The following is a 25,885-nucleotide window of genomic DNA, read 5'->3' as shown; positions in this document are numbered from 1 at the left end:
CACCAGTCTGACTGTGGCCCCAGCGGTGGGCTGGGGGCAGACATCAGGTCGGACTGTGGCCCCGCCCACCAACTCCAGTTATACACCACAGCACAGGGGAAGTGCCCTGCAGGCCCTCACCACACCAGGGACTATCTAAAATGACCAAGCGGAAGAATTCCCCTCAGAAGAATCTCCAGGAAATAACAACAGCTAATGAGCTGATCAAAAAGGATTTAAATAATATAACAGAAAGTGAATTTAGAATAATAGTCATAAAATTAATCGCTGGGGTGGAAAACAGCATACAGGACAGCAGAGAATCTCTTGCTACAGAGATCAAGGGACTAAGGAACAGTCACGAGGAGCTGAAAAACGCTTTAAACAAAATGCATAACAAAATGGAAACCACCATGGCTCGGATGGAAGAGGCAGAGGAGAGAATAGGTGAACTAGAAGATAAAGTTATGGAAAAAGAGGAAGCTGAGAAAAAGAGAGAGAAAAAAATCCAGGAGTATGAGGGGAAAATTAGAGAACTAAGTGATACACTAAAAAGAAATAATATACGCATAATTGGTATCCCAGAGGAGGAAGAGAGAGGGAAAGGTGCTGAAGGGGTACTTGAAGAAATAATAGCTGAGAACTTCCCTGAACTGGGGAAGGAAAAAGGCATTGAAATCCAAGAGGCACAGAGAACTCCCTTCAGACGTAACTTGAATCGATCTTCTGCACGACATATCATAGTGAAACTGGCAAAATACAAAGATAAAGAGAAAATTCTGAAAGCAGCAAGGGGTAAACGTGCCCTCACATATAAAGGGAGACCTATAAGACTCGTGACTGATCTCTCTTTTGAAACTTGGCAGGCCAGAAAGAATTGGCACGAGATTTTCAGTGTGCTAGACAGAAAAAATATGCAGCCGAGAATCCTTTATCCAGCAAGTCTGTCATTTAGAATAGAAGGAGAGATAAAGGTCTTCCCAAACAAACAAAAAGTGAAGGAATTTGTCACCACTAAACCAGCCCTACAAGAGATCCTAAGGGGGACCCTGTGAGACAAAGCACCAGAGACATCACTACAAGCATAAAACATACAGACATCACAATGACTCTAAACCCGTATCTTTCTATAATAACACTGAATGTAAATGGATTAAATGCGCCAACCAAAAGACATAGGGTATCAGAATGGATAAAAAAACAAGACCCATCTATTTGCTGTCTACAAGAGACTCATTTTAGACCTGAGGACACCTTTAGATTCAGAGTGAGGGGATGGAGAACTATTTATCATGCTACTGGAAGCCAGAAGAAAGCTGGAGTAGCCATACTTATATCAGACAAACTAGACTTTAAATTAAAAGCTGTAACAAGAGATGGAGAAGGACATTATATAATAGTTACAGGGTCTATCCATCAGGAAGAGCTAACAATTATAAATGTCTATGCGCCGAATACCGGAGCCCCCAAGTATATAAAACAATTACTCATAAACAGAAGCAACCTTATTGATAAGAATGTGGTAATTGCAGGGGATTTTAACACCCCACTTACAGAAATGGATAGATCATCTAGACACATGGTCAGTAAAGAAACAAGGGCCCTGAATGAGACACTGGATCAGATGGACTTGACAGATATATTTAGAACTCTGCATCCCAAAGCAACAGAATATACTTTCTTCTCGAGTGCACATGGAACATTCTCCAAGATAGATCATATACTGGGTCACAAAACAGCCCTTCATAAGTTTACAAGAATTGAAATTATACCATGCATACTTTCAGACCACAATGCTATGAAGCTTGAAATCAACCACAGGAAAACGTCTGGAAAACCTCCAAAAGCATGGAGGTTAAAGAACACCCTACTAACGAATGAGTGGGTCAACCAGGCAATTAGAGAAGAAATCAAAAAATATATGGAAACAAACGAAAATGAAAATACAACAATCCAAACGCTTTGGGACGCAGCGAAGGCAGTCCTGAGAGGAAAATACATTGCAATCCAGGCCTATCTCAAGAAACAAGAAAAATCCCAAATACAAAATCTAACAGCACACCTAAAGGAAATAGAAGCAGAACAGCAAAGGCAGCCTAAACCCAGCAGAAGAAGAGAAATAATAAAGATCAGAGCAGAAATAAACAATATAGAATCTAAAAAAACTGTAGAGCAGATCAACGAAACCAAGAGTTGGTTTTTTGAAAAAATAAACAAAATTGACAAACCGCTAGCCAGGCTTCTCAAAAAGAAAAGGGAGATGACCCAAATAGATAAAATCATGAATGAAAATGGAATTATTACAACCAATCCCTCAGAGATACAAACAATTATCAGGGAATACTATGAAAAATTATATGCCAACAAATTGGACAACCTGGAAGAAATGGACAAATTCCTGAACACCCACACTCTTCCAAAACTCAATCAGGAGGAAAGAGAAAGCTTGAACAGACCCATAACCAGCGAAGAAATTGAATCGGTTATCAAAAATCTCCCAACAAATAAGAGTCCAGGACCAGATGGCTTCCCAGGGGAGTTCTACCAGACGTTTAAAGCAGAGATAATACCTATCCTTCTCAAGCTATTCCAAGAAATAGAAAGGGAAGGAAAACTTCCAGACTCATTCTATGAAGCCAGTATTACTTTGATTCCTAAACCAGACAGAGACCCAGTAAAAAAAGAGAACTACAGGCCAATATCCCTGATGAATATGGATGCAAAAATTCTCAATAAGATACTAGCAAATCGAATTCAACAGCATATAAAAAGAATTATTCACCATGATCAAGTGGGATTCATTCCTGGGATGCAGGGCTGGTTCAACATTCGCAAATCAATCAACGTGATACATCACATTAACAAAAAAAAAGAGAAGAACCATATGATCCTGTCAATCGATGCAGAAAAGGCCTTTGACAAAATCCAGCACCCTTTCTTAATAAAAACCCTAGAGAAAGTCTGGATAGAAGGAACATACTTAAAGATCATAAAAGCCATTTATGAAAAGCCCACAGCTAACATCATCCTCAACGGGGAAAAACTGAGAGCTTTTTCCCTGAGATCAGGAACACGACAGGGATGCCCACTCTCACCGTTGTTGTTTAACATAGTGCTGGAAGTTCTAGCATCAGCAATCAGACAACAAAAGGAAATCAAAGGCATCAAAATTGGCAAAGATGAGGTCAAGCTTTCGCTTTTTGCAGATGACATGATATTATACATGGAAAATCCGATAGACTCCACCAAAAGTCTGCTAGAACTGATACATGAATTCAGCAAAGTTGCAGGATACAAAATCAATGTACAGAAATCAGTTGCATTCTTATACAATAACAATGAAGCAACAGAAAGACAAATAAAGAAACTGATGCCATTCACAATTGCACCAAGAAGCATAAAATACCTAGGAATAAATCTAACCAAAGATGTAAAGGATCTGTATGCTGAAAACTATAGAAAGCTTATGAAGGTAATTGAAGAAGATTTAAAGAAATGGAAAGACATTCCCTGCTCATGGATTGGAAAAATAAATATTGTCAAAATGTCAATACTACCCAAAGCTATCTACACATTCAATGCAATCCCAATCAAAATTGCACCAGCATTCTTCTCGAAACTAGAACAAGCAATCCTAAAATTCATATGGAACCACAAAAGGCCCCGAATAGCCAAAGGAATTTTGAAGAAGAAGACCAAAGCAGGAGGCATCACAATCCCAGACTTCAGCCTCTACTACAAAGCTGTCATCATCAAGACAGCATGGTATTGGCACAAAAACAGACACACAGACCAATGGAATACAATAGAAACCCCAGAACTAGACCCACAAACATATGGCCAACTCATCTTTGACAAAGCAGGAAAGAACATCCAATGGAAAAAAGACAGCCTCTTTAACAAATGGTGCTGGGAGAACTGGACAGCAACATGCAGAAGGTTGAAACTAGACCACTTTCTCACACCATTTACAAAAATAAACTCAAAATGGATAAAGGACCTAAATGTGAGACAGGAAACCATCAGAACCTTAGAGGAGAAAGCAGGAAAAGACCTCTCTGACCTCAGCCGTAGCAATCTCTTACTCGACACATCCCCAAAGGCAAGGGAATTAAAAGCAAAAGTGAATTACTGGGACCTTATGAAGATAAAAAGCTTCTGCACAGCAAAGGAAACAACCAACAAAACTCTAAGACAACCAACGGAATGGGAAAAGATATTTGCAAATGACATATCGGACAAAGGGCTAGTATCTAAAATCTATAAAGAGCTCACCAAACTCCACACCCGAAAAACAAATAACCCAGTGAAGAAATGGGCAGAAAACATGAATAGACACTTCTCTAAAGAAGACATCCAGATGGCCAACAGGCACATGAAAAGATGTTCAGCGTCGCTCCTTATCAGGGAAATACAAATCAAAACCACACTCAGGTATCACCTCACGCCAGTCAGAGTGGCCAAAATGAACAAATCAGGAGACTATAGATGCTGGAGAGGATGTGGAGAAACGGGAACCCTCTTGCACTGTTGGTGGGAATGCAAATTGGTGCAGCCCCTCTGGAAAGCAGTGTGGAGGTTCCTCAGAAAATTAAAAATAGACCTACCCTATGACCCAGCAATAGCACTGCTAGGAATCTACCCAAGGGATACAGGAGTACTGATGCATAGGGGCACTTGTACCCCAATGTTCATAGCAGCACTCTCAACAATAGCCAAATTATGGAAAGAGCCTAAATGTCCATCAACTGATGAATGGATAAAGAAATTGTGGTTTATATACACAATGGAATACTACGTGGCAATGAGAAAAAATGAAATATGGCCTTTTGTAGCAACGTGGATGGAACTGGAGAGTGTGATGCTAAGTGAAATAAGCCATACAGAGAAAGACAGATACCATATGGTTTCACTCTTATGTGGATCCTGAGAAACTTAACAGGAACCCATGGGGGAGGAGAAGGTAAAAAAAAAAAAAAAAAAAAGGACGTTAGAGTGGGAGAGAGCCAAAGCATAAGAGACTGTTAAAAACTGAGAACAAACTGAGGGTTGATGGGGGGTGGGAGGGAGGGGTGGGTGGGTGATGGGTATTGAGGAGGGCACCTTTTGGGATGAGCACTGGGTGTTGTATGGAAACCAATTTGTCAATAAACTTCATATAAAAAAAAAAACAAACTGAGAACAAATTGAGGGTTGATGGGGGGTGGGAGGGAGGGGCGGGTGGGTGATGGGTATTGAGGAGGGCACCTTTTGGGATGAGCACTGGGTGTTGTATGGAAACCAATTTGTCAATAAAATTCATATAAAAAAATAAAAAAAAATAAAGTATTTGACTGTTAAAAAAAAAAGAATAAAATATTTAGAAATAAATTTAACCAAGGAGCTGAAAGACAGAAAGCTGCAAAAATCTAGTGAATGAAACTAAAGAAGACCCAAGTTAATGGAGATGCAACCTTAGTTCACGGGGAGGAAGACAGTATTGTTAAAATGTTAATCTCACTTAAAACAACCTACAGATTCAACACAATCTTTATCAAAATTTCAATGACCTTCCCCCCCACCCCAGAAATGGAAAAGCCAACCCTCAAATTCATATGGAATTGCAAGGGTCCTAGATATCCAAAATAATCATGAAAAAGACGATAAAAATTGGAGGGCTGAGATTTCCAGATTTCAAAACTCATAACAAAGCTACAGGAATCAAAACAGTGTGGTCCTGGCACATCAACAGACATGTAGGCTCATGGCATATAATTTAGAGTCCAGAAATAAACCCATACATCTACAACCAATTGATTGTTTACAAGGATGCCAAGTCCAATCAACTGGGAAAGAATAGTCTGTTCATCACATGGGACTTGGAAAACTGGATTTCCAGCAATCAACATGGAAACATGGATTTCCACATGGATTTACACGCACAAGAATGAAGCTAAACCCCTACTCACACTACATACACAAATGTGAACTAAAAATTGATCAACAACCTAAATATGAGGGCTAAAACCATAAAACTCTTAGAAGGAAACACAGGGCAAATGTGCATGACATTGAACTTGTCAATGGATTCTTAGATATAAGTATAAGTAGCAAAAGAACAAAATAAGATAAAGTGGATTTCATCAAAATTAAAAACTCTTGTGCATTAAAGACATTATCAAGAAAGTGAAGAGACAATGCACAGAGTGGGAGAAAATATTTATAAATCATATATCTGATAAAGGTTTAATATTTAAAACATACAAAATACTGAGGTGTCTGGGTGGTTCAGTCAGTTGAGTATCCGACTTCAGCTCAGGTCATGATCTCATGGTTTGTGGGTTCACGCCCCGCATCAGGCTCTGTGCTGGCAGTGTGGAGCCTGATTGGGATTCTCTCTCTCTCCTCTCTTTCTGACCCTCCCCCATTCGTACTTCTTCTCTCTCGAAATAAGAAAAAAAAAACTTAAAATCAAATATACAAAGTATACAAATATACAATATAAATGTACAATATAAATATACAATATATATTGTATTGTATATTATATATAAAATACAATATAAATGTACAATATAAATATACAAAATATACAAACCAAAAACAATAGGACTCAAAAACAAAAAGACAACCACATTAAAAAATGGGCAAAGGACTTGCATAGACATTTCTCCAAGATGTACATATGGCCAATAAACACATGAAAACGTACTTAAGATCATTAGTAATTAGGGAAATGTAAATCAAACCGCACTTTGTCACTATTAAGTTAACTATTATCAATAAAACAAAAAACAAGTGTTGGTGAGGATGCGGAGAAATTGGAACCTTTATACATCGCTGGTAGGATTTGGCGGTTCTTCAAAGAACTGAACATAGAATTATCACTCCACCCACCAATTCCATTCCCAGGTATATACTGAAAATAATTGAAAACAGGAGCTCAAGAAAATATTTGTACATCAATGTTCGTTGCAGCATTATTCACAAAAGCCAAAAAGTGGAAACATTCCAAGTGCCCGTCAACAGTTAAGTGTATAAACAAACAGTGCTGTATGTATACGGTGAAATACCAGTCATAAAAATGAATGAGGGTTTGATACATGCCTGGATATAGAGGAGCCTTGAAAACATTATGCCAAGTGAAATAAACCAGTCACAAAAGTACAAATATTGTGTGATTCCACTTACATGAAATCTCTAGAATAAGCAAATTCATAGAGATAGAAAGTAGATGAAGGTTAGCCGGGACTGGGGGGAGGCCATGGAGAGTTACTGCCTAAGGGTTATACAGTTTCTGTTTGGGGGGATGGAAAGATTTAGAGACAGACAGTTGTGGGGCGCCTGGGTGGCTCATTAAGCATCCGACCTCGGCTCAGGTCATGATCTCCCGGTCTGTGGGTTCGAGCCCCACGGCAGGCTATGTGCTGACAGCTCAGAGCCTGGAGCCTGCTTCCAATCCTGTCTCCTTCTCTCTCTGCCCCTCCCCCACTTGTGCTCTGTCTCTCTCTATCAAAAATAAAGAAACGTAGAAACATAAAAATGAAAAAAAAAACCCAGATAGTTGTGATGGTTGCACAACAGTGTGGATGTAATTAATGCCACTGAAATATACACTTAAAAATGATTAGAATGGCATATTTTATATCAATTATATGTATTTTGCCACCCAAAAATATCTGTTAAAAAGAGTTAAGAAACAATGAAACCATTTTACCTGTAGCATGATAGGATTGCAAATAATATGATTAGAAGTTATGCCAAGTGAAACAAACGGATCACTGTCATCAAAGTTGCTTCAAGTTCCGTTGTGTAGAAATTGATGTCAAGTAGACCACCTGCCACAAAAGTTTAGTCAAGTAAATAACTTTTCATTCCAATATTTGTGTGAGTTACAAACCCTATTGAAACACTATAGCTTACTGATTGAAACATGTGAAGATTTAGTAAAAGATCAAAATATGTGAATCGTGATTTTAGAATAAAGAAGATTAACATAGGTGTGCTTCTTCCCACAAATCTGTGGCACGCTTTCCATAGTTTCTTTCAGAAACCCAAGGTTTAAACCTCCTGAATACACAAAATCTGAGATCTACCTAAGATTGTGAAACCATTCATAATTACAGAAATTGTGGCTTTTTCTAGAATTTTAGTAGGTCGTTGTCTTTTACTATTTTAATTTCATCGATATTTCAGAAGGATCTGGTATTTTTCCAATAGTTGTCTCACTTTGACCAGGCTTATTCACAACTATTAGTTACAGAATAGCTAGCATGTGCCTGGCACTAGGCTATATAACTTACTTGGTAAACAGTGAGCTAATTCGCTTTTCAATAATACCATGGAACTTCTTAAAAGTTTGTTGCTTTTATTCCAATGAACCCCAAACACATTTCAGAGGGTTCCGCCAAATAGCAAAGACTTTAAGAGTAAGGGTTTTAAAGTAATTTGACTGGAAAACCTGATGATCAATGTCTGCACTGAGCAGACCTACCTTAGGGATGTAGGATTTGTGTTTTCCACCAGAATATTATTAAGGATTTATGCTGTGTGGCATCCTTCGGTGTGTGAGATTAAGGAAGTTGGATTAAGTGCCAAACAGAGTGAGCACTCCCAGCTGCAAGTCAAGGACTCCAACAAATAATCCAGGAGTGCTACTACTTGGAAAACGTGTTCTTACCCCTCCCACCTTCTCCTGGTCTCCCTATAAAACTCAGCCAGCAGATACCTGGATCCTCTTCGAGGCCAGACGCTTTTCAATGTTGCTAGATTGGTTCAGAAAATGGGTCAACCATTTCTTACTACGCTCGATGTCCTCTCCATCCTCAGTTTTCAGGTAGTAGAGCAGCCTCACGGCTTTGGCTTCCAGGAGTAACTGGTTCATTCCCATCCTCTCGCCTAAGAAGGTTCCTCCAATGGTGCCAGCCAGGTAGGTGGGCTGACCGGTGTGGTTGTAGATTGGGAAAGTGACATTTCTCAGGTCGAGGTCCCTGTTCATCTGCCAGGCATACAGGAGTGGGTTGGAAGGCACGCAGAGACCCTGGTGCTTGGCACACACCTGATTGTAGTGGATCTGGGTTCCGTTTTCCCCCATCGCATACAGATCCTGGATCACGTCATCCACTTTACTGTCTTCTGATAAGATTGCTGGTTCTAGCAGGGAGGTGGTGTTGGAGACCGCTAGAATACAAGCGAAATAGACCTCGGTGCTCTTCCTGGAGATGGAGAAGCAGTAAGAGGCGGGGCTGCCCGCCCCGCCCGCGCGCGCGCCCGCCCGCCAGCCAATCGCGCCCACCGTGCCCACGCGCGACCCGGCGCGGCTGGCGGGGACGGGGACCCAGGCGCCCCCCAAGGGCCCGCGCCCGCCGCCTCCGGGCGACGCCCTCGCTCACAGCCGCAGGCCAGCGCCCCCCGGGAACCCAGCGACGCCCACGATGCCCCAGCCCACGGCAAGGCGGCTGCCCGACTCCCGCCACACCTCGCGTCTCCCATGCCCAGGCCTGGACTCTGCCTGCCTCGCTCTCGAGGGACCCCAGTCGGTGCCTCAGCCTCTGACCTTCCCAACGTGTGGCTCTTCCGTAAGACCTTGCCCCCCAGGGACTGGCGGCCTCCTGCCAGCCGCTCCTCACCTCACCATGGACGATGGAGGTGCTGGCCTGTGGAGTCCTGCGCCTGGCCACAGCAGGAGAGGTGATGGTCACCCCACGGACGGCCGGATGCCCGGCGCAGGGCCTGTGCCCCAGCTTCCTTCCTGCAGCCTGTTCAGTGCTGTGCACATCTGCTCTGGGAGGAGACACCTAGGCAAGCTGCAAAGTCCAAGCCCCTGGGCCGTTGTCCCTCTTCTCTTTTTCTGGCTTATTTTCTGGGATTATTTCTAAAGAGTAACCGAGCTGACATCTGGGACAGGACGGACCGACCTCAAGCCTGCCTGCTCCCCCACTCCCCACCCCAGCTGTACACCCTCTGCTCTGCAGATGGCAGCCAGAACTGCTACCACCCTGAGAAGGGGGGCAGGGAGATCTCGGCCTCCTGTGCTAGAGGCCAGTCAGTGGCACTGAAGGCAGGGCCAGGGCCTGCACCCCATTTACAGATGGGGAAACTGAGGCCCCAGACCTTCAGTGATTGGCAAGATTCTCAAGCATGAGTGCCTCCTGTCTTCCGTCACTATCACACTCCCAAGTACCTTTGGCTTCCCTGGAGTGCTCTCAGATGTCATATCTGGAGTCTTCGGTCCCACAGAAAGGACAGGCAGACCTGTGGTCACCAGCTCCCCCAATGACAGCGCCCTTAGGAGGACATGGCCTGCTGTACCTTCCACACTCAGGAAGCGCTCCTTTCTCCCTAGCCCCTTGTGTGCCCCTTGGTCCTCCTCCATCTCTGAATCACCAGCACCTAGCACAGAGTTGTTTGCTCAGAAAATGAAAAAGCCATGTAAGCAGCAGCATTGCTCTGCAAAGTTCTGTGTCAAACGCCCATTTCCCCCTCCACTGGGACCTCCATGTAGTCCAGAGCTGTGACCAGTGTGGGGACACTCCACCGCTCAGACCCCTCATCCAAAGCCTCAGGGCCAGATGTGTTTGGAATTCAGAATTTGTCATATATCTCATACAGTACATGATAACTCATTGGAGCCGGCTGCAGCTGCTGGTAACCAAACACATTAAGATGTTTGTAGTGGAGGGGTACCAGGGTAGCTCAGTAGGTTAAGCGTCCGACCTCAGCTCAGGTCATGATCTCTTGGTCTGTGAGTTCGAACCCCGTGCTGGGCTCTGTGCTGACAGCTCAGAGCCTGGAGCCTGCTTTGGATTCTGTGTCTCCCTCACTCTCTACCCCTCCCCCACTTGTATTCTGTCTCTGTCTCTCTCAAAAATAAATAAACATTAAAAAAAAAAAACTTTTAAAGATGTTTGTAGTGAAATGAGGGGTGTCCAGGTGGCCCAGTCGGTTAAGCGTCCAACTCTTGATTTTGGCTCAGGTTGTGATCTCACGGGTTTGGGCTCTGTGCTGACAGCATGGAGCCTGCTTGGGATTCTCACTCTCCCCCTCTCTCTCTGCCCGTCTCCCGCTCACAATCTCTCTCTCTTAAAATAAATACATAAACAAACAAACAAACAAACATTTAAAAAAGGTGTCGGTAGTGAAGTGCGACTATTCACATGAACTGGAATTAATAAAGGCCATAACACATGGTTACACATCAGCCCAGGGCTGCCTTTGTTACAGAGTTTCGAACACTTTAAGTTTCAGAGCTTTGGGGGAATTTAGAATTGGGGATAAAGAATGCAGCAGGGAGGGAACACTTGAAGTGATAGGCAGGACTTCTGAATCTTCCTCAGCTCCGACAGGCTTGGTGGGAACCCCATCTGAGGGGGCCTGAAGCTTTGCAAAATGGTTGAACTGGTCACTGAAAACTGGCACTTGGACCTTTAGTATGAATTGACCCATGCAAGCCTGTGCTTGTGGGGACAAAGGAGGAGACAGGAACCTATCCTCGATGAGGCAGACATGTCTTTGCAAAGGGCTCTCTCTGGGCTCAGCGGGGAGGGGGGCTCCAGGCAGCCCTGGGTGCTGGCCTTGCCACAAGAGAGTCAGGAGTGTGGCCCCCCGGGAGGATTTCTGTGGCGGTGGATCCCCAGCCCGGGGCAAAGGGGCTGACTGGTATCCTGGAGACCACCATGGCAAAACCATGGTACCCCAAATAAGGACAGACAACATCACTGCCCTCCACACTGGGGACCTCCAGATGCAGAGCAGACACCTGGAGAACCGATCTGGGACCTCTGAGACCAGAGACCTCCACACCAGGGACCTGCCAAACGGTGACCTCAGACCAGAGATCCCCAGAGGAGAGACCAGCATACCAGAGACGCCTACACCAGAAATTCCATACCAGGGCTCCAAAGAGAAGAGACCTATAGAGCAGGGGCTCTAGATAAAGGATCTGCAGCAGAGAGACTCATAAAATAGGGACCCTCACTAGGGACCCCCGGAGCAAGGGGTACCCAGGTGAGGCATTCTGTGCCAGGAGAGACCCAGGGCTCCCGCAAACAAGTCTGTCCCCATTTTTCCTATAAAGAGAGCCAATGGTCTTCCCCCACTCCCCCCCTGAATGAACATCTCAGGATGGCATTGTCTATGGGCTCTGGCTCTGCTCTGGTCTGTGTCACTGGTGTCCTCCCGGGTGTGGACCCCCAAGACGCACTCTTGCAGGAGATGAGGCAACTTGAACATGGTGAGCACCTTCAGTGGGCACACAGGGGCGCAGGCGTGTTGGGACAGGCGGCTGTCAGGGGCGCCCGCCCCCCGCCCCCCCCCCCCCCCCCGCAGCCCTGCCCAGACAGAAGCCCTTTCCTCGTATCTGGCTGGAATCCTTCAAGAGCATCTTTAAATAAACAAAGCACAGAGAAAAGTGAGCTCCTAAATACAAGTCACATTAACATAGATTTCCATGCAGAAGCACAGCAGAGCTTGGCCTTTAGGCCTCCCATAGGCCTCCTCAAAGCCCTGCTCAAGCCTGGGAGTTTTAGAGGCCCAGGGGCACAATCACCTGGGCGATGCCCACACTGCCCCGGACACTCACCCCCACCTCCCCAGCCCCCTGGCCCCAGGCTATAGTCTCCCTCTTGGGAATGGGCACACCAGGCCTATGCACACACCTGGGCAAGAGAAGCAGCATGGGGACCCTCTACTTGCCGTGAGGTCTGTACCCCCAAACCCCAGGGGTTCCCTCAGGCAAAGCTTGAAGGATTCCCTTCCAGCCCCTCTCACTTCTTTTTTTTTTCTTTAAAGTTTATTTACTTCTTTTGAGAGATACAGAGACAGTGCAAGTGGGGGAAGGGCAGAGAGAATCCAAGCAAGCTCCACCCCATCAGCACAGAGCCTGACAAGGGGCTCAAACCGACATAGCCGTGAGACCATGACCTGAGCCAAAAGCAAGAGTCAGACGCTTAACCAACTGAGCCACCCAGATGCCCCAGGCCCCTGCCACTTCTGAAGGGGTTTTTTTTTTTTTTTTACCCCACTGGGGACACAGTGACCTTGTGGGGATGATCCCAGGGTCCTGTGTGACTGGGACAGAGGCAGGGAGAGCAGCACTGGGGTGGGTGGAGAGAGCCAGTCAGGCTGTCCTTGTTGTTGAAGGTGCCCTCCCGTCCCCCACCCCTTGCCACATGAGTGTCTATCTGGCCGAGAGCCCCTCAATTTGTCTAACACACTTAAACAGGGTGAGGTGAGGCCCTCCCCACAAGGACACCTGTAGTAGGACAAGGGGTGAGGAGGGTGGGAGCCTCTGATAGGTGAAGGCTGGAGTCCAAGGGACCTGCACCCCCAAGCCCCCCCAGACCATGCAGACAGTAGCCTCCAGATGGGATGGCACACTGCTGGGAAGAATGCTTCAGAACCAACAAATGACTGGATGGAGCTCCCCTTACACATCTGGGGCCCTTCTGCCCTCTCCCTCCTACAGGCTGAGCCCAGGGCACCTCTGGCCCCTGCAACCTCTGTACCCTCCCCTGACAGGCGTCTCCTGGCAGCACAGTGCTGCTCCCTCAGCCTGAACATCCCCAGGAGCCCTCCCCACCACCTGCCTTCGACATACCAGTCAGTGCTTTTGATGTCCCGGGGCTGGGGCACTCAGGTTTGTTCTGAGGGTCAAGGGGATCATCCACATGATGAGGACCAGGGTTTCTCTCAGGCACAGAATTCCAAGAGCTCTGAAGGACGCTCCCGTCCCCGCTCCCTCCGCTCTTTGAGAGATTTCATGGTGGACATTTGTTTCCCTGTGTATAAGTGGCCTTCTTTCTGCCACAAGAGCCCTGAGGGGTTGTCTGCAGGACAGACCCCTGGGCCAGGGATCCATGAGGCCAGTGGCTGAACTGGGGGTCTGGGCAGTGGGGGTGCTGAGCACACTCCATAGGTCTTGGGAACATTTTCATGGGCTCTCTCAAGCTTTGCCCACTGAGTACTCACCCCCCAGGGGATGTCCACAGTAATGGAGGGGTCCCCACCTGGTCGATCTCCCAGCACCCTTTGTCCAGCTGGCCTCCACCACGCTGCGGGGTGGTGGTGACAGGAAAGCAGGACAGAAGGAGGGAAAGACCGTGTTTCCTCTGGGGCAGAGAAGATCCCCATGGGAAGGCTTCTCTGGGAAGGACTGCTGATCCCCAGACCCTGCAGGGCCAGCCCATGGGTTCTCCTGATAGGACAGGACGTCATCCTCTGCAGACATTTCCTGTCTGTGCACAGAGAAGGTGAGGACGAGGAGAGTGTTGCATCCATTGTAGACAGCCCTGGGTGTAGACAGCTCTGGGCACGTGACTGTGTTGGGGAAAAACGGAGGTAGGCCTGGGGGATACCCCAGGGGCTGTTTAAGGAGGGCGGGACACAAGAGCTAAGGCCAGGCCCAGTCACCAGGACCAATGACCCTAAAGGCCCCCCTCAGCCTAGGGGGCGAGTGCTTCCCGAGAGCCCCCTGCTGATTTATGGTTCTCCAGGGTGGACAGAGTTATGGCTGCTAAGGCCTTGCTCCCTCCCTCTTCCTCCTCCCTGTTGGGGGTCGGTTGGGGTGGGGTGGCTCTCAGCTGGTTTCCAGATGGGCCTGATAGAGGGGGCATCTTGGGGTGGGAGGCCAGACACCCTGAGCAAAAGGACCTGGCCAGTGTCAGCTGGCCAGCCATAGCTGCCTTTGTCTCTCTCTGTGGTTGTCTCTGTCTCTGTCTCTGTCTCAGGCTCTGTCTCTGTCACATGCAGCCCCCCTTCCCCGAGGCAGCCTGGGTGGGTGGGAGTGGGAGCCGGTGATTTATCGCCTGCTGCCTGTCTTCCATCGGAAACGCCGGGGGTGGGCGCAGACGGTGCAGTGAGCTATGGGCCCCCAGGGCCCCGCCACCCACCCCAATGTTGTTGCTCTGTCTGGGCGGCGGGTGCACCCCACCCCAACGTGGCCAGGGCTTCGGGGGCCCCCAGACCTTCCCAGGGCCTCGTCCACGCGGGCCCCACTCAAGTCTCCGCCCACCGAGGGGCCGCCCCCCTCCCCAGGCTCCCCTTCATCTCCCCAGGCAAGAGGGGGCCCACAAAGGACCCGCACCCACTCCTCGCCCCCAGGTTGGTCGGGAGGTGGCGAAGCGTCTGTTCCACTCCCCCTGGGGGGCTCCCATTCCACCATCCCCGCCGGCTTCTTCCTTCTAGTCGCCCTCCACGCCACCGGCCACCACGCAGCCGCTCCTTCCAGCCCCGCCTCGGTGCACACAGCAGGGGCCCAATATATGTTTACGGAGCAAACAGGCGGCAGGAGTGCGGCTGGTGCACCTGAGCTGACACTCCCTCCGCCTGGCGGAAGAAGTCCCTTATCTTCCCTGTTGATGAGCTGTCAGCGACCCCGGGGAGGGGAAGGGAGAGGAAGGTAAAGGAGGGGAAGGGTGTAGAGGGGGCGCGCTCACCCCTCCCTGTCAGCGGCCACTTGATGCACCCTTCCCTGTTCCCGTGGGGTGCGCGACCTGTCCGCCGTCTCGGCGATCCACCCCCACCAGCCTGGGCAAATCCGTCCTCTCCTGGCCTCTGTTCCTCTGCGGACCCTGGTTGTCTGCACGCCCAGGGCTCACCTCGGCTGCCCTCGCCCCACGTGGGGGGTTTTCCGCAGACCACGAGCGCCCTCTGGTGGCTCATTCGGGTCGCGGCGCGTGAGGGGAGAACCGGATGCCCATTTGGGGGCGGGAGGTCCTCAGCCGAGGCCGCAACCCATTTCACAGACAAGGACACGAAGATTGCCAGAGGGACGTCACGGCTGTATCTGTCCCAGGAATGCCATCTGGCCCTGCTGGGGCTTGTTCAGAGAGGCTGGGGGTGGGCAGTGATGTGGTCAGAGGACCCCTGGGCTGTAGGGCAAAGGACCCTGAATCGGACAGCTTGGGGGCTGCAGGTGTGGGGGGATGCGTAGTGCCTTGAGTGGCCACCGTTTTGTTCCCATCTGGAAGGAGAAGGAGTCTGAAACCGCAGAGAGGACCAGGCTGTCAGTGGGGAAGGAAGGGCCCCTGGGACAGGTGTGGTGTCCATTAGATGGAGGACCACGCTGGGGGGAGGGGCATGGCAGGCCCTTGAGGTGGGGGTAGAGGTGTACATTCCCCCTCCCTGCACAGGGCCATTCAGGGGCGCTGAGCTGGGACCATCCACTTCCCCACACTCCTTGGAGGCCCCAGGGTCAGTGCATGGAGGGTCAGCTCAGGGTCACAAGTTGGGACCGGGGACTCCCAGGCAGCCCGGAAAAGATTCGCCAGGGAGGCCAGGCCAGCACCCTCTGTGGTCAGTACCTTGGGCAGAAGCCAATCTAAATCATGGAGAACTGACCAAAGAGAGAGAGAGAGTCTAGGAGGAACCATGGAATTCAGCTGCCCTATTTACCAGGGAGTAAGGAAGTTCTTCCTCAGGTCTGACCAGACTGTGACACCAGCCTCTTTCCTGCATCAGAGGAGCTCCAGCTGCTTCTGCAGCTCCGGGCTCTCAGGGTTCCTTGTGCCCACCCTCTCAGAGGGACACAGCCCAGAAGCCCTCAAACCTGTGGGCAGTGGGCCTCGGCTCCTGCTGACCCCTCCCCATAGTGTCTGCTGGAGCCTGGGCTCACAGCCCAGGAGGCTTCCTTCTCTTAGCTTGGGGTCACCTAAGACCCCCAGGCCATCTTCTCCTGAGCCCTACATTTGTTCCCTGAAGGCCTCAGTGAGGAGTAAGAGAGGAGTCCTAGGGGCTCTGCTTCCAGTGCAGCGTGGAGAAAGCTCAGGCCCAGCAGGAAGACCCCTCTCTGGCATCTGGTTTCCTCCTCTGGAAAGTGAGGGGGAACATCCCCTCCCTGTACCATGCTGGGACTGAGTTAGGCTGCCTGTGTACCTTACTGTGACAAAGACTATTACCTCTGACCCCCACCAGGGGCTCTGGGTGTGCTGGGCCATCCCTGAGGGTGTGTGTGGGGGGGGTGGGGGGGTTGACAGTTCATTTGTACAAAAGGGGCCATCCCTGATGTAGTGATAAGGCCGGATGGACGGCTGGACAGTCGGCCACAGCCCACAATGGGCTGGATGCCCCGCACCTGCCCACAAAGGAGGGGGTGGCTCCTGCCTCACGTCTGACCGGCAGCCCTGAGATAGCATCAGCCCAACCGGAGGGCCATCCATCTTGTCCCACAAAGACTGGGACAAAGGCCATGTCAGCGGCAGCCTCCCCGACCCGGCCAATGGGGGCCAGAGCCTTCCTGTGCCAGGCGCCCCAGGCCCAGGCCTGAGGCTTCTTGTCAGGGTCCTGTTTGGGTCCATGAAGAGTGGCCTTCATTGTTTACAGGGCCAGCCGGGTGGAGGCCCCACCCAGGGCAGGAATGGGACTCCAATATTGAGGAAAGTGTCAGCCCTTCATTTGGGCACCCTGGGTCCCTTGTTAGCAGCTTGCGCCACAGTGGGGCACCCTGGAGGAGTCCCAGGCCCTGGCTGCTCAGCCTGAGTTCAGGGGTGGGATAGGGGAGACCAGGGACCAAGGCTGGTCCGAGCGGTCAGAGGCACCTTCCCACGGGAAGTGGTGGTCAAGTGCAGAACATGATTCCAGACACTGCGCAACTCCCTGGTACCCACTCAACCCTGCAGGGACCTGCCTCACCTGTCCTCCAGAGGCTGAGCTTCTAATTCAGATGCCCAGGGAGTTCCAGGTGGGTCATCAGATTATTCTCACCACCCTGACCCATCCCTGACTGCCCTGAAATCTGCCCATCCACGCTCCCAACAGTCCTCAGAGCCTCCTCACGGCCCTTCACTGACCCCCCAGAGACCCCAACTCCAAACATCCTCTCTCTCAACCACACTGTCCTGCAGTGCCCTCGATGTCCCCACTGTCTTCACTGTCCAGTATCCTCACCGTCCCCGTGTCCTCACTGCCCCTCAGTGTCCTCACTGTCTCAACACTGTTTTCACTGTCCCCACAATGTCTTCACTACCCTATAATGTGGTCACTGTCTGAGTTCTTGTGTGCCTTCCACTTGAACTCCTTTGAAAGTGAGTGGTCTGGGAGAGTCACTGATCCCGTGTTGGGTGTAGGAAGATGTGATGCATCCCCCTTGAATCACCTCCTAGGGCTTGTCCTGTGGTTTGGGAGGGGAATTTCCGGGTGGTGGGGCACAGAGACCAGTCAGATTGGGAGAAGGGTTTATTCTGCACTGGAGTTTGGTGTGGGGAACCTCGCAGGGGCTGGGCTGCGGCTCACCCCCTTGACCCGCCTAAGCGTCCTGGGCTTTGGCTCGCCTCGCTGTAGAGGGGCGCGTGTGGCCCGGGGCCCGCAGGGGGGGTGGTGAGGTCTGGAAGACTGTGCCCAGGCGGAGGACGAGCCCCGGTCCGGGTCAGGGCGAGGGCTCCTTGGAGCAGGGTCCTGTCGGGCTGGCACGTCCGCGTCGCTCAGCGCCTCTCAGGACGACTCGTAGAACTCGCTGGCTCCGGCCGTCTCCGCCACCAGCGGGGCGGTCAGCGACAACGGGTGCGCGGCGCGGGCGCGGGCGCGCAGCCGGCGCAGGCGACACAGCAGCAGCAGCAGCAGCAGCGCGTGCAGGAGCCCGAGGCCGAGCACCAGGAGCTGCGCTGCCAGCGCCCCCCAGCAGAGCGCGCCCGGCGCACAGGCGGCGCGCAGCTCGTCTTCCGCCAGGTACCGCAGCAGGCGGCCGCGCAGCGCCGGGGGCGCGGCGCAGCGCAGGTCGCGGTAGGGCGCGCGCTCGGGCCGGCCGGCCAACCAGGCGCGCAGTGGCACCAGGCGGCAGTCGCAGCGCCAGGGGTTGCCGCCCAGGTGCGCGGCGCGCAGCACGGGCAGCGAGTCCAGCAGCCCCGGCGGCAGCGCCGTCAGATTGTTGCCCGTCAGCACCAGTTCAGTCGTGTCCGGCGGGAAGGCGGCGGGCAGCGAGGCCCATGTCAGCCCGCGGCGCCCGCAATCCACGCGCGTCCCCGCACAGCCACACGGCGCGGGGCAGCCCGCGACTGGGCGGCTGGGCGGCGCTAGTAGCAGGAGCAGCAGGCTCAGCGCCCGGCGCGGCCCTGCAAGGGAAGCGCCGCAGTGAGCCTGGTGGCCTGTGTGGCACCTGAGCGGGTCCCTGTACACCCCGGAGACCCGGGGCCCCGCCTTACCCGAAAGCCTCTCCACCTCGACCATCCGCGCGCTGACTGGAAGTCCGCCCTAAATCTCCCTACTGCAGCCCAGATGACTGCAGCGCCTCCCAACCCGACTCTGCTCAAGGAGCGCAGTCCCGGGCCTGCCTGACCCCAAACTCACCGGAGCCCATGGCGAGAGGATGGTGACCTGGCTTGTTCTGGAGCGCTGAGCGTTGGCTGGAGAGCCAAGTGATAATGCCGCCCTGCCCCTGCCAGGCCCCAGCACCCCGGCCAAACCGACCACAGCGCTGCCACCCGCCAGAAATAACCCGGAGGCCCAGTAGACAGACGCTGCGGCCCCAGATAGAGCGCTATCACCAGGGCTCGCAGGCTACCAGGGCTTCCACCCCCCACCAACCCAGGGGAGCACGGATCACCACTGCGACTTCACTAACATTGTTCTCCTGTCACCAGGACAGGATGCAGCATTCACAACTGAACAAAACTGGAGACTGGGATTGGGGGGGGGAAGGTATCATGCTGGGGGTGGGGGAGGGATGGACTAGACAACCCAGGGCAACAGTGCTGCTGGGGAGAAAGGACCTCCAGCCACAGGCAGGGAATGGCAGTCTAGGGGTGAGGGGTTCCCAGGTTGCCCAGCACCCACTGTTCCTGGAGCCCTCAGGCCAGGCCACAGCCCTAGATGAGGAGTTTGGGCAATTGCAGGCGTCCCTGCCCCACCAGCCCCGGGAGATCCTTGCCTGCAGCCAGCTGCTCTCCTTCGGTCTGGAGGGATCCTAAGCGCTTCTGTTGCCCAACCTGCCACTGAGCTACCCAGTGAGGGGTGAGGAGGTAGGGAAGGACTGGCCCACCTCGGCACAAAGTGAGGCCTCAGCGTAAGCTGGGTGGCCCGAGGGAGGGGGCACATGAGGGTTCCCACGTCCACTCTGTGGCACTGGGATGGAGAAATAGACCTGGGATGCCGAGGATCTGCTCCCCTATTCTGCCTTGTTTTACCCCCCTACCTGAGTAGGGCCTGGAGTCGGAGTTCATGACCTTCTGGGGCAGGGGTAGATCTCAAAAGTCATGGCCCAAATTAGCTCCTGTTCCCCCGAGGCCAAAGAGGGCCAGCTGTGGGGGCTGCTGTCCAGGCCCCTTGGAAGCAGATACAAATAAGGGGAGGGACTGGTGCTGAGAATAAATTAGGGTTGTTTGGGGGCTATGAGCCTGCATCTCTGGGTCAGGCTGGGAATAGTCAGGAACAGTCCTGGTCTGGACCATTCCAAGACTGCTGTTGTGCCCAGGTCTGTTGGAGATCCAGATTTATTCCAGGGTGGAGTCCAGGCCAGTTGGGGTCCAGGGACGGGAAGGGCCAGCCTGGAAACTGGCAGTATATCCATGGCAATGCGGGGCTGGGTTGGGGTCACTGGTCCTGCATCTGCTACTTCATCTTCTGCAGCATCTCCTGCATGCGCCTTAGCTGGAGGTGAGACGAGAATAGCAGAAGGTAGAGTGACAAACGTGATAGGAGGGGCTGGACCCCCACCCCCACCCCTTCTCCTCCCCTGTGGCCCCACTAACCTCCTCATCCTTCATCCTGATGAGCTTTTCTGTCTCAGCATCCGGGGTAGGCAGTGGTAGGATGGGGATGGGGCTCTCCATGCGGCTGTCCTGGGTCAGTTTGCTGTGGGGTGGACAAGAAGCACAGTTTGTCTGACCCCCAACACTACCGAGGCTCTGCCCTCCTGAGCTCCCACACCGTTGGGTCGGCTCTGGGAAGACAAGGTGCAGGGTGGGGGGCCTACTTGGGAGTCGGGGCAAAGTTCAGATCTGGGAAGGCAGCAAGGATCAGCCCTCTGTTAGGGAGCCTTGGCTGGGAACATGAGGTGCACGATCCAGGTCCGGGTCAGAGCTGCGCACCTGGTCATCTGCTGGATGCAGTGCGCGCGATAGTTCTCATAGTGCACGTCGCATGTCACGTCCTTGAGATCATGCACGTGTGTGCGGATCAGCATGTTGCGAAGCTTCACAAAGTCGCAGTGTGCCTGGTTCTCCACTGTGGGGCAAGAGCGGGTGTGGGGTGGGTGCAGGCCCGGGGGAGCCACCCCACTCCCTCTGTCGCACCCCATGCCTGAACTCACCCTCCACGATCCCCCAGGGGTACAGTCGCCCCCGGACCCGCTGCCCCTTGGCCTCCACCACTGTGTTGCTGCCGATAACCGCGAAGGGCGCACTCTCCTGGGAAGGGCAGGTACAAGGGCTCGCGCCCAGTTAGTGTGAGTATGGGGTAGTGGCTGAAGAGGGACATGGGCACTCGGCACCTGGTCGCTCCTCCAGTATCACTATCAACAGCCCCTCCCCAAAGAGATCCTGGGGTTGCCCAACCCTTGTGGCTTCTCTGAAGCCAGAGCTGGCATGGCATATACCCGTGGCACAGGGTATGTGCCCAGCCAGGCATATCCTCCCCTTCTGACACCATCCCCCATCAGGAAGTGCTCCATTCAGCTACCATCGCCATCCCTCCCTCCCCAGAGCTGAGCCCCTGCCTCCTGTTACTGATGCTGACTTAGGCTGGGGCCAAGGGCTCCACCCTGCTCTTGGCCCAGTGGCTGCCTATCCCGTGCCTTAGGCTTGGTTATTGCCACTCTAGATCCCGGGGCACCCAAAGCCACAACCACCCTCTGGAGCTCAGAATTCTGGGAGCCAGGGCACACACAGGCTTCTGGCCATCAGGCCAGACCCTTCTGCTCGTGACCCATTGGAAGAAGACTGAGGAGCAGGGTCAGGGTGGAGGCCTGGCCAGGACTGTGCCTTTGGGTCCTGGCAAGTGCTCCGTGACACGCTAACCACACGGGGCCCAAACTGCACAAGCCAGTGGGGACATGAGTGACTGTACCCCACCCCCACCCCCCCACCCCACCCGACCCCAGGTGGAGGGGCTCTGCTGCCCAGACAAAAGACTCTTTCCCCCACCGGGTTGGACCTGGATGCTTGGTGCCATGTAAACTGACCTCCAGTTCCCTCCTCTGCCACCCCAGGCCGCTCACCTTCAGTTCCCGATCCTGCTGCTTGAAGTCCTCATCCTCGTCAGAGTCACATTCAGGGAACTGGTACACGTGGATCCCAAACTTGTCAATCTCCTCCCGGATCTGTGGCAGGGCAAGGGCTGTCAGATTTGAGGCTGGCCAGGGACCCGGGGCCAGGTGCGCTGGCACCCAGGATCAGCACACTTGGTGTTCTGGGTCCTGGAGACTTAGCCCAGGCCCAGTTGCCAGGCTCACCCGCTCCTTCAGCTTCCGGATCTCCCTAGGGACGAGACAGTCAGCTTTGGCGATGAGGGGCACAATGTTCACCTTCTCATGCAGAGCCTTCATGAAAGCCACATCCACTGGCCGCAGCCTGCAGAGAGCATCCAGGGGTGGAGAGGGGCATGGTGGGGGTGGTGGGGGCACAGAGAGAGGGTGGGATGGGCTCAGGGAGGGCATGGTTGTGAGGGCACAGGCAGAAGATAAGCAGTGACAGGTGCAGCCAACGGGGAACCACGGAGGCGGGCCCCACCCCCCACCCTGAGCCTGTTCCCAGGACATTCACGCACCCGTGTCCAAAAGGGGAGATGAAGTAGAGGCAGCAGTGCACGCGGTTGTCTTGGATGTTCTTGCGGTTGAGGCCACTCTCGTCACGAAAATACTGCTCAAACTGCTGGTCCACATAATCGGTGACGGGCTTCCAGCTGCAGGTAGGCAGGAGGGTTGGTGAGGCCAGGGGGACACTGGATCAGCCTAGGCACAGACTGTTCCCCAGCCAGGCTTTCCTCACCACTCAGAGTTGTTGACAGCATCCCCGAAGCCCGGTGTGTCTACAATGGTGAGCTTCAGCTTGACCCCCTTCTCCTCAATGTCCACCGTGTGCTTCAGGATCTCTGTCGTTTGGCTGATGTGCTCTGTGGGTGTCGGGGCATCGTTTGGAGGGGTCTCTCCAACTCTCAGACCCCACCCCCACTGGGCAGCCAGGACCCTTGTTCTCATCCATTCTAGCATTTAGCCCTGGCCTCATGGCCTGACTGTGGTCTGGGCCACTCCTCCTGGACCCTGAACAGGAGAGACCCACGCTGTGGGGAGAGAGGAGCAGGGTCTGGACCCAGAAGGGACCCCTTTGAAGGGTCACACAGCAGAGGATGGGGAACCAATGCCAGGGCTGCATAGGGCCCACTCACCCTCGGCACTGAGCAGCTTCCGGTCCTTGTACAAGTCGGTCAGGAAGAGGCTGTGGACCAGCGTGGACTTCCCCAGGCCCGACTCACCTGCCAGCAGGTACAGTGAAAGAGTCAGGTTAAGTACAGTGAAAGACCCCTCTGACAAAGCCTAGCTGGCTATGGCCCAAGCCACCCCACCTGGGAGTCCAGCCCACTCACCCGCCACCATAAGAGTGAAATCGAAGCCCTTCTTCACAGACTTCTGGTGCACCTGATCGGGCAGTGTGACCAAGCCCACGTACTGCTTGTTGATATCCTGGGGGGCAGGGGCAAGGCAAGTCAGGAGCAGGCTTGGATTCCTGGGGCAGTCCGATGCCCTGTTCCCTACCCGGCTCAGACATGGAGGCATGTCTGTGTGGGGAGTTTCAATGGCAGAAAGGGGTGAGGGCCTGTGAGCAAAGGCCTGGAGCTGGGAAGGCAGGTAAGGGGGTGACAGGCATCCTTGCCCCCGCCTCAGTGAGTAGCTTTGCAGGGACCTGAGAATGTGTCTGTGTGTGTAGAGTTTAGGATGCCTGGCTGCAGTAGTCCTAGGCTGGGTCCTCCCTTGGGTGGTGGGCAGAGGGCACCAGGACCCAGACCCCTCACACACATCCAAGGCCCTCCATAGGCGGGAGAAGCCCCCTGGCCTCAATACTCACCCCTCCTGAGTGTACCAGGGGGTGGGAGGCCACCCTCCACCATCCAGCCGCGGGGGGTGGCTGGCTGCTGCTACCAAGGGGAGCAAGGGCTATTTATAGACAGCGGCACCAAGCCTCCCCCACCCTCGGGGTCCCAGCGCCCAGTCAGGTGGACCCTGGCCCTGCCGGTCCCTGTCACGTCCCAGAGCCCTTGGGACCGGGACCCGGCAGGCACACACAACGCTGACCCACATTCCACTCCCCTCTCCACACACACCTTGAGCCGCCTCTGGGCCCGGGTCCGCCGTGACAGCAGCTGCTCCACCAGGCGGTCCTGGGGCGCTGCCGGCGAGTCCATCGCTGCGTTTGGACCCCAGACCGGGTCAGACCCACAGGGGCAGGGCTTTCAGGAGGGACTCACAGGCGGTACTGCCCTGAAGCTCTGTTCTCGCCCCCGTTAATAGACGCGGGAATTGAGGCCCAGAGAAGGGACGTTGCCCACCCGCGGTGTGGCTGACCCCAGAGGCCACGCGGGCCATGCCTCTGCCAATGCGGACCCGCCCCGAGCCGCGCGCGCGGTCTCAGCCACAGGCAGGCCCGGCTCCCGCACCGAACCAGAGGCGGGGCCTCGCGGGCGCTGGCAGGCGGGGCGGGCGGGGAAAAAGACCGCCCCACCCCCACCCTCATGGTCGCCGGGAAACAGTCGCTTGGAAATTGGGCCGCCGGCGGAGCCACCGGAAGGCTGCTTCGGAGGGCAGGGCCCAGCACAGGCGCGCATAGGCACGGAGGCGGAGTCCCGCTGCCGGACGGGTGGCCTCTGTCCGGGCGTCTCGACCACCCGGGTGGGAGGGTGGGGAAGCCAGGGCCCACCTAAGGGCCCTAGGGGGCGGGGTTTGTGGCCGCCCCGCGTCTCGCCCCCTCCAGGTGCAGCGCGGCTTTCACCCGCCAGAGGGCGCCGGGAGAACGCTCCCGGGACCTATGCGCACCCACGCGGGAAGCGGCCCCTCTCACTCCTTCTCTCCTCGTAGAATTGGCCCGGAAACCTCCCGGCGGTGTCGCGGAGTCCTAACTATCCACGGCCACACCCCTCCTCGTACGCTCCCTCCCCCCTCGTATGTTATGTGTGTGTGATGGGAGCAGGAGTGTTCTGGACTGGTGTGGCCCTTCCAGACACGTGGGAACTGGGAGGGGGCAGAGCCCACCTCCCCTTCGCCCGGGCTTGAAGGGGCTCAAGTGCTCAGTTAGAGCACCAGAGGCCTACCCACCCTACCTCCGGGAAACTTGGAAGCTGCAGCCAGCCAGCACTGGCCACAGCTGCCCCCAGACCACTTCTGCCAGCCAAAGTGGGGGGATGGTGTGTAGAGTGAACTTACCCCCTCCCCATCATTTGTCTCCCTGTCAGCCTCCTCGCCTGCTCTGATCCACAAGACGGACCCACGAGGGCTGGAAAGCTCAAGCCGGTATAGCTCTCACCCTCTGTGACCACCCCAGGGGCCACAGGCCTCTCCTGGCCACCAAACCCTTCCTCACCCCTCTCTCCAGGACCCTACCAGAATCGGAACCAGCCAGCCAGGCAGGAGGGAGGCTTGGAAAGGAGCTGCAACAAGAACAGACATACTTAGGCTGAGGCCAGGCTGCGGGGTGACTGGCCCCTCCGCGCCTTGGCGGTGAAGCGTTCCTGCACAAAGCGCCGCTCGGCCTTGGCTGGGCTCCCTATTGGGGTGTACTGCTCCTCCAGGTTTTCTTCTACATCCTTGGGCAGGTAAATCAAACCGGTGCCCAGAGCGGCCGTCAGCACCATGGGCACCAGCAGGAAGATCCAGGGGTGCGCGCCCACTTCGCATCCCAGCCTTCGGAAGAGGCAGGAGAGGGGCGCCTCCAGGCAGTCGGTGTGGCAACGGGGTCTCTCGGACACCTGGTTTTCCGACGGTGATGCTGGCAGCGAAGAATCCCCCCTCACT

The 25,885-nt window shown here is 53.6% G+C and overlaps 3 protein-coding genes across 4 annotated transcripts in view; all 3 read right to left on the bottom strand.

Annotated features, from left to right (window-relative positions):
• Window positions 1-25,885, bottom strand: part of LOC124518522 (uncharacterized) — a 110,721-nt gene that overhangs the window by 24,818 nt on the left and 60,018 nt on the right. Inside the window, exons 9-23 of the mRNA XM_047088517.1 lie at window positions 25,585-25,859; window positions 25,195-25,255; window positions 24,202-24,284; window positions 23,467-23,563; window positions 23,269-23,355; window positions 22,872-22,995; window positions 22,651-22,785; window positions 22,337-22,454; window positions 22,103-22,204; window positions 21,197-21,293; window positions 20,976-21,111; window positions 20,637-20,739; window positions 20,501-20,535; window positions 18,392-19,057; window positions 8,687-9,278 (exon numbers count right to left, since the gene is read on the bottom strand). Of these exons, the coding sequence (XP_046944473.1) occupies window positions 8,687-9,278; window positions 18,392-19,057; window positions 20,501-20,535; window positions 20,637-20,739; window positions 20,976-21,111; window positions 21,197-21,293; window positions 22,103-22,204; window positions 22,337-22,454; window positions 22,651-22,785; window positions 22,872-22,995; window positions 23,269-23,355; window positions 23,467-23,563; window positions 24,202-24,284; window positions 25,195-25,255; window positions 25,585-25,859 (2,711 nt within the window). The remainder of the gene's footprint in view (window positions 1-8,686; window positions 9,279-18,391; window positions 19,058-20,500; window positions 20,536-20,636; window positions 20,740-20,975; window positions 21,112-21,196; window positions 21,294-22,102; window positions 22,205-22,336; window positions 22,455-22,650; window positions 22,786-22,871; window positions 22,996-23,268; window positions 23,356-23,466; window positions 23,564-24,201; window positions 24,285-25,194; window positions 25,256-25,584; window positions 25,860-25,885) is intronic.
• LOC124518453 (platelet glycoprotein Ib beta chain-like) lies at window positions 18,117-19,439 on the bottom strand. Of its 2 annotated transcripts, none has more exons than XM_047088479.1 (2): window positions 19,237-19,439; window positions 18,117-19,001 (listed from the first exon to the last, which is right to left on the bottom strand). In XM_047088479.1, the coding sequence occupies exons 1-2, from the start codon at window positions 19,244-19,246 to the stop codon at window positions 18,385-18,387; spliced, it is 627 nt and encodes a 208-aa protein (XP_046944435.1). In that variant the 5' UTR covers window positions 19,247-19,439; the 3' UTR covers window positions 18,117-18,384. The 2 variants fall into 2 exon arrangements, with proteins under 2 accessions (XP_046944435.1, XP_046944434.1); XM_047088478.1 differs by lacking the exon at window positions 19,237-19,439 and adding an exon at window positions 19,092-19,230.
• On the bottom strand, window positions 20,363-23,507 carry LOC124518451 (septin-5-like). Its single transcript, XM_047088474.1, has 10 exons — window positions 23,467-23,507; window positions 23,269-23,355; window positions 22,872-22,995; window positions 22,651-22,785; window positions 22,337-22,454; window positions 22,103-22,204; window positions 21,197-21,293; window positions 20,976-21,111; window positions 20,637-20,739; window positions 20,363-20,535 (listed from the first exon to the last, which is right to left on the bottom strand). The coding sequence occupies exons 1-10, from the start codon at window positions 23,474-23,476 to the stop codon at window positions 20,497-20,499; spliced, it is 951 nt and encodes a 316-aa protein (XP_046944430.1). The 5' UTR covers window positions 23,477-23,507; the 3' UTR covers window positions 20,363-20,496.

Source organism: Lynx rufus, unplaced genomic scaffold (genome assembly GCF_022079265.1).
Source record: "Lynx rufus isolate CCGP_SWC_20201006 ecotype Redwood Valley unplaced genomic scaffold, mLynRuf1.p SCAF_24, whole genome shotgun sequence".
NCBI lineage: Eukaryota > Metazoa > Chordata > Mammalia > Carnivora > Felidae > Lynx > Lynx rufus.
Note: the sequence above shows the minus strand (reverse complement) of the source record. Positions and strands in the feature narration are given on the sequence as shown.